Source organism: Hibiscus syriacus, unplaced genomic scaffold (genome assembly GCF_006381635.1).
Source record: "Hibiscus syriacus cultivar Baekdansim isolate YM2019G1 unplaced genomic scaffold, ASM638163v2 tig00110204_pilon, whole genome shotgun sequence".
NCBI classification, from domain to species: Eukaryota; Viridiplantae; Streptophyta; class Magnoliopsida; order Malvales; family Malvaceae; genus Hibiscus; species Hibiscus syriacus.
In genome coordinates, this window is record NW_024062626.1 from 112,281 (window position 1) to 125,485 (window position 13,205).

The following is a 13,205-nucleotide window of genomic DNA, read 5'->3' on the forward strand; positions in this document are numbered from 1 at the left end:
AGCCATGTAGGCTATAGATGTTGGTTAATGAGCAAGGACAAAGGAAATGACGTATGTTAATGTTTGCACACTCCGAGAAATTTCACAACACTGGGATCTAGGAAAATCCGATTATTCCAATTACAGTGTAAACAATTTACATTGAAATTGATGCATAATTTGTTCAATTCCGTGTGGGGTACATCGCCTCCTGCCTAAAAAACAAGGCCGGCCGGCAATGATATATATATATATAGGCAGGTTGGGCCCCGACATTTCTATAATATCAGGTATATCCAAGCATCTTCTTTGATATTGAAATAGTACTATAAAGTAAAAGGACATTAATTTCACAGAGAAAATTTTGTTATTCTTTGCCTATTTGACTTTACTACGTGCAAGTTATCTTCAAAAGATAATATCCAATAATCAGAAAATAGATGCAATATTTGTCTTAAACCTTGTGTAGTGGTGACTTTTCAAAAGGATAAACTACAAAATATAGGCTAAAATTAACATTAATTTTATAGACAATATTCTCAAAGTAGGAGTAACCAGGAAATTGGTTCCAGCAGCATCTATGGGAAACAATTTACTAATTAATTTTCATCTGAAAATGGTAGAAAACTTTTACCAAGTATGAACTATAATCAGCGCTACGTATTTAATATTGTATTGATTTCATTTTTTTTTTCTTGGCGTCTCTTTCCGTGAAGCTGTTGAAAAAACAAATGATTGCATGGCTATTAAGAAAAAATTTGGGATGGAAAAGAGGTGAAAAAAACAAACTTTAAAACTGCCTACATGTGACAACTGGAGACTGCTTAACTCCTGTTATGAATTTCGTTCTGATAATAAACATCTTGATCAATTGCTGCTCCTGGGTGATATTACTTGTCCAAAATACTTTTGGCTCGCACTAACTTTATAAGAAAAAGGAGAACATTTGGAAGTAGATAATTTAGTAGGTGGAGGCCATTTCAATTTCATATTTTTTCATGACAGGAGTTGCAGGTATTGAAGTAGAGCGTGGTACTATTGAAGAGGACTCTGATCCGCAGGAGGTATCGGTCCATGTGGTGCGAGAAGGGACATTGTTACTCTCCGTCAAGAAAGCTGCAAAAGGATTTGAAGGGGCAGGAATCTCCGATGCTCCTTCCAACATTTTCACCACCACGCTCATCGAAGGCCTCCATTCTGGCCGATATTGAACACACCACAAAGCTGTTTTCATCATTCTCTCCCCCGTATCCCTGTGATCGTCCTCAAATCCTAACACTGTCATTAACTCACCAACATTTTCAGTGTCTATATTTTTCCATACACACATCGGAAACCACTCTTGGCTTTCAGGAAGGTTTCTGTCAAGGTTCCTTCTCTTTCCAATGATCTCAAACAGTAGCATCCCAAAGCTGTAAACATCACATTTATGGGTAATAGGATATGGCATCCAGAGCTACGGTGCTGCATATCCCGAAGTGCCCCTTCCTCCGGTCATTGTGACATGTGTGTTATCCCTGTTGCAAAGCTTGGCCAATCCGAAATCCGCCACTTTAGGGAAGAAATTGGCATCCAAGAGAATATTCCCTGGTTTTATGTCGTAGTGGATAATCCGTTGCAAGTAAGCAATCCCTTTGGCGGTGCCAAGTGCGATGTCCTGAAGCTGTTGGAATCCCAGTTTCTTGTCCTCGCCGAATAAGAACCTGTCGAGTGAACCATTTTGCATGTACTCATATACAAGAGCTCTCAGATCCCTCTCGAAGCAGAAGCCATAAAGTCGAACCAGATTAGAACGGTGACATTACTGAAGATTCCTTTATAGACAGCTCCCAACCCACCTGAACCAAGTAAGTTGGAGAAATTATCGGTTGCAATCCGTAGCTGCTGGGAGGTAAATCTGATGGGTTTCTCCCTTTCCATGTCGTTGAGGAATTTATCCATGGTTAGTGTCAGAAATTGTGTGTCTGGGCAAACATTAGTTACTTTTCTTTTCAAGTGCTCTGCGGCAGCAGTATACCAAGACAAATACCTTTATTAGAAAGACCACTGCAATGCGTAAGAAACCAGTTAGAAATTACAATCCATAATAATAAAAAAAGAGAGGAATTCAACTGAAACTTTACCTATACCCACGACGGCAAATAAAGCAGTTGAAGCTGAAGCACCGTCTGCAGCATCGACTGTAATTGACAGTAGTGACGAGATAAAAGTAGTAGATTGGATTGACACAACTATATATGCTGATTAATAATTTGTAAAAGAATATACAATAACGTTGACATTGGGCATCTCTGTGGAAAATTTATCATTCAAACCTAGAGACCGGAGTTCTACTTGGTTCAACTCCGTGTGGGGTACATAGCTTCGGTTTTATACACAAAATTCATAACCAAGTTGATGTCTTTGTGGTTATTGAAATAGATTGAACGCTATACCCCCGCTCGTCTATCTAATAAATGCATTGGGTGGACCAAGAATTGATTCTTTAGAGGTTGATTATTCTATGCCGTATCACAGACTAAGAAATCTGTAACATGACTTTCACATTGACCATCATTTGATATTTAAAGCTTCTCTGCTTGTCCTCAGCTTTTGTCCCATGTATGATCAGCCAATCCCGAGGACATATCTTTGATTGAGTTGCAACCCAATCGGCCTACTTATTGGTTTGTCTTCGAATTAGCTTCTGAAATTTTCTTCAATAAATGTAGTGTACCAATAAAAAAAATGGCTCATTTCCCATCTCTTACCATCTAGTTTTCTCTAGCAATGCTCCTAAAGACCTCAACGTATTCTCCATTTTTTGACTACTTTCTTCGATGCTGTGAGACGAGTTATGGTTTTTCATTTTGTTCGTTGTCTGATTCCAAATATTTTGCAGCCGAGTTCTGTTTCTACTCGGGACATGTAATGTTGCAGATTGCTGCTTTTGGTTATATTACACATATTACCCATCTGAAACAATAAAAAAAAAACGGTTGAGGCAAATGCAAGATCCCTCCTTTGCAATTTTTTTTTAATTACAGAATACACATATAATAAATACACTACGTGTCTGTCACTATATCCTAAGAAAAAAGAATAAACCACGGTGAGCATTGCCAGGCAGTTCACACGAACCTTGCAGAAAAAAAAAGAACAATTTTCCAAGTTACCCATTTCAAAGTTTGATCCCGAGCCACAACAACTTGGTACACGAAATTGCATCTCGGGACAATCACCTAATACAAAAGTCCTTTGGCATCAGCAGACCCTGTTTCTCAAGTCTTCTCTTACTTTCCTTTCTTTTTCCCTATTAACCCATGTATCTTCACCAATCAAGTTGCGCGAATTCTATCTCAATCGTGGATTGGACACACTCATTTTGAGCGGATAACGTATTACTATTTCCTTTTCAAGCTGCACCTCCTCATTTAGCCATGACAGTGGTCAGATAACTGAACTTGCCAGAGATAGCTCATGGAGCTCAGTTAGCATCCACTCCTCGCCAGTTTGACCGCCAAGTACAATAGCCCTTGTCCCACCAACAACACAACTACTATGTCCCCAAGCAAACCTTGGGGGTCGCCCTGGCACATTCAGTATCCTCCACGTAGGTTTTTCATCAGTTGGGTCCAGGAGATAAAGTTGGGAAGCAGAGTGAAGACCAGCAACTGATCCACCAAAGATAAGAATTCTTCCTCCAGGAAGGCTCACGGCAACATGATCAAGTCTTGGAGGTGGAGCTATGCCACCCGGATTTCCAGCACCAGGCATTCCGCTCCCTGTTACGCATCTCCAACATGGTTCCTCCTCGCTTAGATCCATTGTGAATACATCACTAGAGCGAAACCGGAGTGGACCACTCTTAGCAAGACCCCCGAACATTAATATCTTCCGACCACCATAAACCGACAGTGTATGACCCAAACGAGAAGGTGGGGTCCATGCTACAGGTATCTCTCTCCACACAGGTTTCTCCATTGAAAGATCAAGCAGGAAAGTATCACTAAGAAGTACTCCAGAATCTGCACAACCACCAGAAACAATCAGCTTGGTCCCATCAAGAGTGCAAGAGCTGTGCCATGATCTAGGAAGAGGAGGAGCCAATCCTGAGATCTCTCGCCAGGTTGGAGGCTTTGCATCCAAATCTAGCACAAAAACATCATTGAGCAGGCCCTGCCTTCCACAGCCACCAAATACCACCAGATTGGATCCATTCACACAAGATAGTGTATGTCCCCAACGACCAGGCGGAGGAGAGCTCACCTGGACATGTTGCCACTCAGGGTTGCTGGAGTTAAGATCCAGTACAAAGGTGTCATTCATCGGTTGCATGTTTACCCCTTCACCACCAAAAAGCACAACACGATTCCCAACAGCACAAGCACTAAAGTTGCAGCGTGAAGGTTCAACAGCACCTCCAACAGTAAGTTTCCTCCATGTAGCTGCTTCAAGAGTGGTCAACTCTCTTGCCAGCCTTACCCACCCAAGTCTCTTTGCACCAGGAACCGTCTCTAAAACACGAGTAGTCTCAAGACCCCATGCATTTTGACAGACCATCCGCCAAAGATCCTCATTTTTTGTCAGCTCATAAAGTCGCCTACAGACAGAACCAACTGATGCAATATCTCTTGGTGTCAATCGTGAAAGTATCTTGAGAGACAGCACCTCATCACTCAATTGCAATATCCCACAAAGCCCAATAGAGACATTTCGGTCCCCAACTACAATAGTACAAAAACCAGAAAATCCAGAAGGGGGACGATCAGATGATTTCAAAGATTCCTTTATTGAAGATCCTGACACTGGACCGAGATCAATATTTTCCTCGGTAAAGAACTGGATTCCAATAACATGAGTGATTGTCTCATCATCTCCATATATAGGTGTAAGACGCAGTCTGTTCATTAATGGAGATCCGTCCTTTCTAAAATTCAACAACTCGCCTTGGAATTCAATTCCCTCCTCAAGGCATCTCCGTATTTCAGAAACAACTGCGGAATCCACTGATGGGTTTCGTCTTTTTGCAAATGGTCCTCTACATTGCAAGAAACGGCTGAAACAAATTACGCTAAAAATTTCAGAGCAAAGCAGAACAACTTACAACAATCAGTAACTGATCACATGATTAATAGTAATTATAATTTCTCTTTCCACAATAAATTTTATGGGCAGCAAAGTGCATAAGTGACTTTTAGAAAGTAGCACTGCATCACCTTTGTCTCCTCCCTTGTTCCAATGTGCAGTTATGATTAATAAGCATATAATCACCAACACAAACAGATGGCAACTTTCGAGGCCTCACAATCACCAAGGGAAGTAGAAATTAGCAAGAAGTTCAATAGTGTAGCAAGTCCACGAAATTTTAGGGTAGAACCAAAATATTTAATATACTTAACACAAAAGTGACTAAAACATGCTAAAACAAAACAAAGTTATTGAGCACTTCAACAAGTATAGAAGAGGGGAACTGCTTGCCAGGAGATGTCCAGCATCTGTAGATCACATGCCCCACTATCAACGTAGTTTCTTAGTGCACCACAAAACGAATAATTAATATATGCATAAATAATACAAAACATCCAAAAGAACCATAAGCAATGTGCTTATAAACACAAGCAACATAAATTTTAACACAATATTTGTTAAAAACAAAGAAAGCCTCCTCAGAGACAACCAAAGTGACAAAGACCTCTTATAGAGATGTGGGTCAAAGATGCAAAACTAGTTGAGAACAATTAGTGGTCCAATTACACAAATTACACTACGTAAGTCAGATATTGGTGTAGCTTACAAAATATTGAACAATAGAAATCAAAGATAATGGCTAAGATCATCAGTCATTTGCTTCAACTTAAAAGTACAGACAAGCACTGAAAGAATTATTTTTACAGCCACAATATAGAAAGAAATTAATAATTCATCCTATCCAACCGCATAAAAATGACTTATTCTTCCAATTCCACCAAACTAACAAATATACAGACTGCAACTTATACAACGAAGTCTCTATAATACTTCTTCAATCATGGATCATTTTAATTAAAAAAAGATGGCAACTAACTTATTTTTTCCAAATTCTTTGAAGTGTCATTTTTCAGCTTATTCACAGGTGTTCTCCAAATGAGTTGTATCTATTATCGTCCATAACTTTGTGAGTAGTCACTAGTCATTAAAATCTTTTCATATTTATTTTTAGCATCTTACAGCATCAAAAGTTGCATAAAAGAAGAATTGAAAAAGAAAAATATAAAGAAAAAGAACATGCACATAACAAATATAAATACATAATCATACACTTATTCAAACTTGGAAGGATTGAGCTGATGGATTTGAAGCACTTATGTAAATACAGAGGATTCTGAATGCTTTTCTTCTACTACTCCCTTGCTTTTCTCTCTTCCTACTTATCAGCCTTCCTTTTTATAAATATGCTTGTACCACAGCATGGTTTTGCGCGGTTCTCCAAATTTAATTATGGTCTACCTGTTTCTAGGTTTTCTTAAATGAAATACTATATCATCACACCAGCAAATCTTAAAAAAATCAATAAAAGAATTCACCCCATCCTTCCCTACCGCCCTGCCAGTGACAAGTTTGCAAGAAAAGACACAAGCATCTGACAAAATACAAAGTACACTAATTCCAAGCCTTCAAATGTCAACCCAAACTATTTCTCTTTATAGTCCCAAGCCAAAAGCCAAAAGTTGCTAAACTCTGGTTCACTGAAAATGTTTTGAAGGAAATCCAAACTATATTGAAAATAAAAAGGTTGAGCAACTTGTGAAAAAATGTTTAGCCACAGCAACAATATTCCAGAAGCGAGTACGCAATTGAGCTCATATGATACTACCAACATATTCATCATAAAAGAAAATCTGATGAATGTAATTTCCTATAACGTACAACATCAACTCTATATGGTAAATTATAGAAATCAGTTAGAATGATGAAGTTATGGTCCCACCAACATATTTTGCTCATGTCTCCCTTCAGAAAAGCTTTGACATTTAAATCATATAGATGTCAAAATGACAAAATAGAGCATTAATGATATTGCTACAAGTTCCAAACACTGTATCTAAATTTCTGACCACAATACTCCAACAAACTGTGCTGAAGCAACATTTAAAAGGAACACTAAGATTGCTAATTCTTTGGCGAATTTAGAGGGCAATCATGAAATATATGGAGATATCATCTCCTTTTCCAAATAAAAGTATAGGATAGAAACATTTTTTTGTCTCATCATTGTGCTAAAAGCATATGATTTCTGGATCCAATGGAATTCAAAGGTATAGGAAGAAGCCCTGTCAAATAAATAAAAATCTCTATCTTCTGTAAATTTTATATGAAATTTTGTTCACTGATATCATTAGAAAATAACAGGAATTATAATATAAATACAAAAGATGCCCTCTAGGGAAAGAGCCTTTACTATCTACATGCAGGATGATTTTGAAGCATTTAAAATCTACCGCAACCAAGACAGAGTGAGAAAAGAATACATGGACGAATCAATGCACAGCAAAATTCAGCGATATGCTGATATGCCATAAAAAATATCAAACTTACCGAATATATAAGCTAGTTAAATACCAACAATGAAAAAACACATTGAAGGTTCTCTTTCCAGCGCTATCCGCCTCTACTAGACCTACATAACATTCCATCTCAAAGTTCACCCCAAAATTCCCGTTAGTTACTTTCTAGTTAATGTATAATTAATAACGCATTCCCACTAAGGACACCAACATCGCACCACATTAAATTTCAAGTTTGTTCCAGAGATATTAAGGGGCTATGCACATAATTGATATGATAAGCTGCCTGAAACATTAATGAGGAGAGCATATAAAAAACCAGCTTATATAGAAACTTCAAAAGAGCACTTCCCAGTTCTAAGTTCATTAAACTGTGAAAGAATTTTGGGTTTCTCTGTAGAACAAACAATATGTAAAAGGTTATTTAATACTTGCTATCCCGGAATACGTTCAACAATCTTTAGCTATAAACACAATACTCCGATCCCCACCAAAAGGCAAATAAAAAAAGGGAATTCATAAATCAACAAATTCTACCGCAGAGATTAAAACATAGTATATTGTGTCTGCACTCAAATCATACACTAGCCAAAAGCAGCATAAGAATCTTAAAGAGCTCCACTTGAAAACACATGAGAAAACAAAATTAAAGAAGAATTATGAACAAACATAAGGAAGCAGAAAAGATTAAAGGGGCTGACCAGTTGCGGCCAAGAACTTCCTCGGCGCGATAGCCAGTAACCATCTCAAAGACGGTATTGACATAAATGATGGGATGGTCGGACTCGAGAGCATCGGTGACTACAAAGCCGCAAGGAGCGGTTTGCAGGGAGGTGGGAATAGGGAAAGGAACAGAGCCTCCCTCATTGAGAAGGAAACCGTCGTCGTCGTCCCCACTCAGATCAGAATTACTATCCCACTCCATATAATTCTAAAACAAGGGAATCGAGGCGGGGGTTCTTCTTCAACCCATGGAGAAGGAAGGAGAGAGAAGAGGATTCAGTGCGAGAGAAGGAGATAATGATGAGTGGTGAGCAATGTTTCGGGGAATTAAGTAAGGGCTTTTGGCGAGGGAAAGGGAGAGATAGACAGTTGTACACAATACATCTCATCTCATGTGCCGCTCCAAATATCTGCCCAAGCTTTCGCTTTTGGGCATTTTCGTTTTTCCATCTACTCTTTTTCTTTTTAAGTAAATTACAAATTTATTCATTGAATTTTACTCTCTTATTTTACTTACCGTACTTGTAATTTTTTCAATTTACTCACTAAACTTTATACATTAAATTTTTTTGTCACTCAACCGTTAAATTTCTAACGTCGTTAAATTAAAATTAAAAAAAAATTAAAAGTACATTAAGTTAAATAGGAGAAAATAAAATTTAGTAGGTAAACATGTAACATATTTTATTATTAAAATAAGTCATGTCAGCACCATGTTACTAAGTAAATGGTCGAGTGAAAAAAAAATTTAATGTCTAAAATTTAGTGAGTAAGTGAAATAAGAGAGAAAGTAAAGTTTAATAAGTAAGCGTATAATTTATCCATTTTTTTTAAGGCTTTCCTACCCCCCACCTTTTAATACTTTTTTATTTAATATAATTTTAAATATATTTAAAATATTAATAAAAGTTGTATGTTCCTTTTAATAATAAAAGTCGAATGTTCAATGTTGACATAAAAGATGAGACACTCGAATCCAAAAAGTTCTACGCTAACACTTTTGGTTAGTACGGATAATGCATATACTGTAAAAACATTACCGTGGAGTTAAGTGTAATAAAAATTAAAATATCAAGTACACGTCATAAATCTATTTATAAATAATTGAGGACTAAATTGAATTAAGAAATGATTATTGAGAGTGTTGATGAATCTCTTAATTTTTTTATAGAAGTCTTTGAAATATTTTTTATCAGATAGTCGATCAAAACTTTCAATACTTAATATTATATTCACACAATTTAAGAAATCGTGCAAATGAAATTAAACAGTTCGTTATTATGGGTTTGAAACTCGTGTCCCTTAATGGATATTAACGTGCAGGTATGATAGCAGTTGTAGATTTTTTTCTTTTCTAAGAAAGTTGGGAGATTCCTGGATAATGAAAGATGGTTGAAGAATCTCCTCGCTCCTTCCGAATAAGTTTGCGAAATATCATCGATCGAACAATTGACCAGACATTGTGTTTTCGAATTTTAATTTCAAGATTTTATTTCTCGACCTTCTAAATATGTTTCTCCATTAGCCCCAACACCTGCTCTTCCGGGATTTCCAATTCTAAAACCATCAACCATTTACTGGAATCACGAAGAGGCTTCAGCCTGCTACAACTTAAATTTTATGAGATGAAAAATAATATTTTCGTATCTATTCCTTACATATCTCTTGAATATTGATAAAATCCCAAGTTCAGACAACAAACAGCTATTGTAATGCATATATAAATTTGAGGAGATATGGATTGTACTTCCAACTTTTATCAGGCAGCGGAGACCGATGAGAGATTATAGACAAGCCGGAGAGCTAGTTTCTTATTGTGTCAAACTCAATTCCCAACGATATCCTCAGAAACGAAAAATTAAATAAAAACTAAGAAATAAAGAGCCTACTCTGTGGACTTATGAATCCAGGCTCCCTCGAACACGAAAAGCTAACCGCTCTATAGACTGGTCATCAAAAGTACTATCTATCTCCTTAATTTTGGACACAAAGTCCATGGCTTCTTTGTATTTTCTTGCTTTACAGTAACCATCCACCACAATCTTGTAGGTGAGTTCATTGGGTCTGCAGTTGTGCTGAATCATATGGTCAATAACATCATCCATTTCGGCAAACGTTCCCTGTGCAGCATAGCCTGACACAAACGTGTTGTAAGTAAAAATACATGGCCGAATCCCTTTAGCTGTCATTTCAGAGAAAATTCTTATGGCCTCCTGCATTAGCCCTTTCCTGCAAAACCCTTTGATCACAGTGTTGTATGACACCACATCTGGTTTTCCACCGGACTTGTGTAATCCTTTAAGGATTTCTTCAGCTTTCCAACACTCTCCTGCTCTGGCATACATATCCATCAAGCTGTTGTAGGTCACAAGATTAGGTGTCAACCCACTTTCACGAATCAAGTGTAGCATCTCATGGGCCCTTTCGTACATGTTGTTCTTTGAAAATATAGAGAGCATTGAATTGAATAAAACCAAATCAAGTTTGTATCCGTTTTTCTGTAATTCATAAAATGCTCTCTCCATACCCTCTACTGCTCTACATCTGCAGTTTGCCAGAACAAGTGTTCTTAACAGCATCCAGCTAGGATAGATATGACCATCACTAATTTCTTTCTCAATCTTCTCTATCCCTTTCACATTCCCTCCCTTGGCATAACATTGAAGCATCAATGAGTATGAGGTTTCACTAGGCCTGAAACCCTTACTCTTCATGTCTAGAATGATAGATTCTGCTGCTTTCCAGTCCCCTCTTCTAGCTAAAGCATTGAGAAGAGCATTGTAAGTCGTAACACATGGTGAGAACCCTACTCTAATCATCTCCTTGTACATTTTTGTAGCATCAATATCTGCCCCACACCGGCCGTATGCACTAATCAAAGTGTTGAATGTATCTCTATCAGGCTCAAAACCACAGTCCTTCATTTCCCGAAAGACTTGGTTGACATACTTGTGCATGCCCTTATTACCACACATGGCAAGCATTGTGTTCCATGTAATACGGTTAGGGGAACAACCATTTTCTTTCATGTCGCAGAGTATCATTATCATCTCCTCAGATCGTGACTTCTTCCCTAACATCCCAAGCACTGCGTTATAAGTACATACATTAGGGACACAACCTGACTCTTTCATCCTACTGAACAATCTCAAAGCCTTTTCTTCCTTTCCAGCTTTACCGTAGGCATTGATGACAGTTGTGTATGTAATAGCATTTGGCCTTACACCTTTCTTTGTCATTGTTTCAATAACTGCAGCCCCTTCATCATAAAACCCCGCCCTAACATACGCAGCTACAAGTTCATTGTATGTCACAGAGTCAGCCGGGCAATTGTTCCCCTCCATTTCTTTCAAAATGTTTAAGGCCTCGGAGTAGACCCCTGCCTTCCCAAACACCTGTAGTAAAGCATTGTAGGTGACCGTCCCGGGAACATAGCCCTGCGACTTCATTCCAGAAAAGAACTCTTTTGCTTCATTCAACAATCCTTCTCTCCCACAAGCTGATATCACAGTACTGCAAGTAAACTCATCGAACTTGAGTCCTTTGCTTCTCATTTCATCCAAAAGTCCTAAAATCTTGTTCCAAGACCGACCCATCCTACCATAAACATCAAGCATGACATTATAGGTAACTAAAGTGGGAGAAAGGCCCATCTCCTTCATTTTCTCAAACATGGATATTGCCCTTTTGTATTTACCTGACCGGGAATACGCATGAAGGATAGTAGTATAAGCTCGAACATCAAGCGAATATTCCTCTATGCGAATCAAATCAAACAGTTTCAGAGCAATTGCATACTGCGACTCTCTCCCCAGAATTCTGACCATTAGTTCAACAACCTGATTGTCTAATTTAAAATTATTGAAGCCTATGTCCGAAACTAGCCATTGAAACAACACGAGAGCTCTTTCCCAGTCCCCTGAAAGGTCTAAAGCTTTCAGTAAGCTAAGCATATCAATTTGAAGCAGCTCAAACTTAACAGAGTCAAATAAATCAGGCAAGGCATTCAAAGGCTGTTCCTTGATGGAATTAAGCATACGCATACCCTGTCTTGTCAAAAATTCAAGACACCCATCTCTGGATAGACCTTCCTCTTCCTCTCTACCGTTGTCTAACTGAAGAACTGAAACTGCAGTGGGTTTTGGATGAACTCGGTGGTGAAATTTTGAAGTGGATTGTGAAGAAATATAAAGAGAAGTGGAACGGGAATCGTCGGGTTTAGGAGGATTAATAATTTTGGGGTTGAGGGTAGTGTTGGGTGGTGAAGAAATGTGAAGAAGGTGCTGGAGAAGAGAGTCAAGAGGGAATGAAGGAGGGGAACGAGATGGAGATGGAGATGGAGGAGGAAGTGGAAGTGGAAGTGTTACGGAGCTGAATTTGACAGGCTCGCTTGATTGAGGTGGTTTCTTGGAAGGGGCAGGATAAACTGGTTTATTGGGAAAGAGCGCGCCCTCCATTGATTCCCTAAGAAGCAATTGGTTGCTGGGAAGCTTTAGAGAAGAAGGGTTTCAGGTTAAGGGGAAGAGATTGAAATTGAATGGAAAAGAGAGAACAGTCAAAAGAATGGTTGGCCTTTCTTCATTGAAGATGGGAATTTGGGTACAAAATATTTGGTGCTGGAGCCTCCAACATTTTAATTTTCATCAGTTTATCTACTCTCCCTCAATGCCACTCCATTACTTTCATGCATACGCCGCGTTTTGTCAACAGATGTTTAGGAATTCTCCATATTACCTATAAAATTTTAAATTTGTCTTCCTCTCTCTATCCCTTACATACATTTGATGTGATTTAGGAGTAGTTTAATTTTTTTTACTGTTTGTGTTTAAAATTTAGTATCCAACTGCCCAAGCAATATATATCAAACTTCTGTTGATTGCTTATTATTAATTCAGTCATTTTTGACAAGCGTGATGTCTTTTTGGAAAGAACTTGTAGTGAGTGAAGTGGAACCTGGTGACTATGGTGGGGAATTAG

The 13,205-nt window shown here is 38.1% G+C and overlaps 2 protein-coding genes and 1 pseudogene across 2 annotated transcripts; all 3 read right to left on the reverse strand.

Moving 5' to 3' along the window:
* Positions 1–907: 907 nt before the first annotated feature.
* On the reverse strand, positions 908–2,177 carry LOC120219066 (annotated as a pseudogene).
* A 937-nt stretch (positions 2,178–3,114) lies between these two features.
* Positions 3,115–8,596, reverse strand: LOC120219067 (adagio protein 1). The gene is made up of 2 exons (XM_039215912.1): positions 8,207–8,596; positions 3,115–5,017 (listed from the first exon to the last, which is right to left on the reverse strand). The coding sequence occupies exons 1-2, from the start codon at positions 8,428–8,430 to the stop codon at positions 3,409–3,411; spliced, it is 1,833 nt and encodes a 610-aa protein (XP_039071843.1). The 5' UTR covers positions 8,431–8,596; the 3' UTR covers positions 3,115–3,408.
* Positions 8,597–9,992: 1,396 nt separating this feature from the next.
* Positions 9,993–12,756, reverse strand: LOC120219069 (pentatricopeptide repeat-containing protein At2g18940, chloroplastic-like). Its single transcript, XM_039215913.1, has one exon. The coding sequence runs from the start codon at positions 12,683–12,685 to the stop codon at positions 10,127–10,129; it is 2,559 nt and encodes an 852-aa protein (XP_039071844.1). The 5' UTR covers positions 12,686–12,756; the 3' UTR covers positions 9,993–10,126.
* Between the last annotated feature and the right edge of the window lie 449 nt (positions 12,757–13,205).

Coding starts and splice junctions, on each gene's coding strand:
- LOC120219069 (XM_039215913.1), bottom strand. CDS start 12,685: ATGGAGGGCGCGCTCTTTCCCAATAAACCAGTTTATCCTGCCCCTTCC.
- LOC120219067 (XM_039215912.1), bottom strand. CDS start 8,430: ATGGAGTGGGATAGTAATTCTGATCTGAGTGGGGACGACGACGACGGT. Junction 5,018..8,206: donor GAAGTTCTTGGCCGCAACTG/GTCAGCCCCTTT, acceptor AATTTGTTTCAG/CCGTTTCTTGCAATGTAGAG.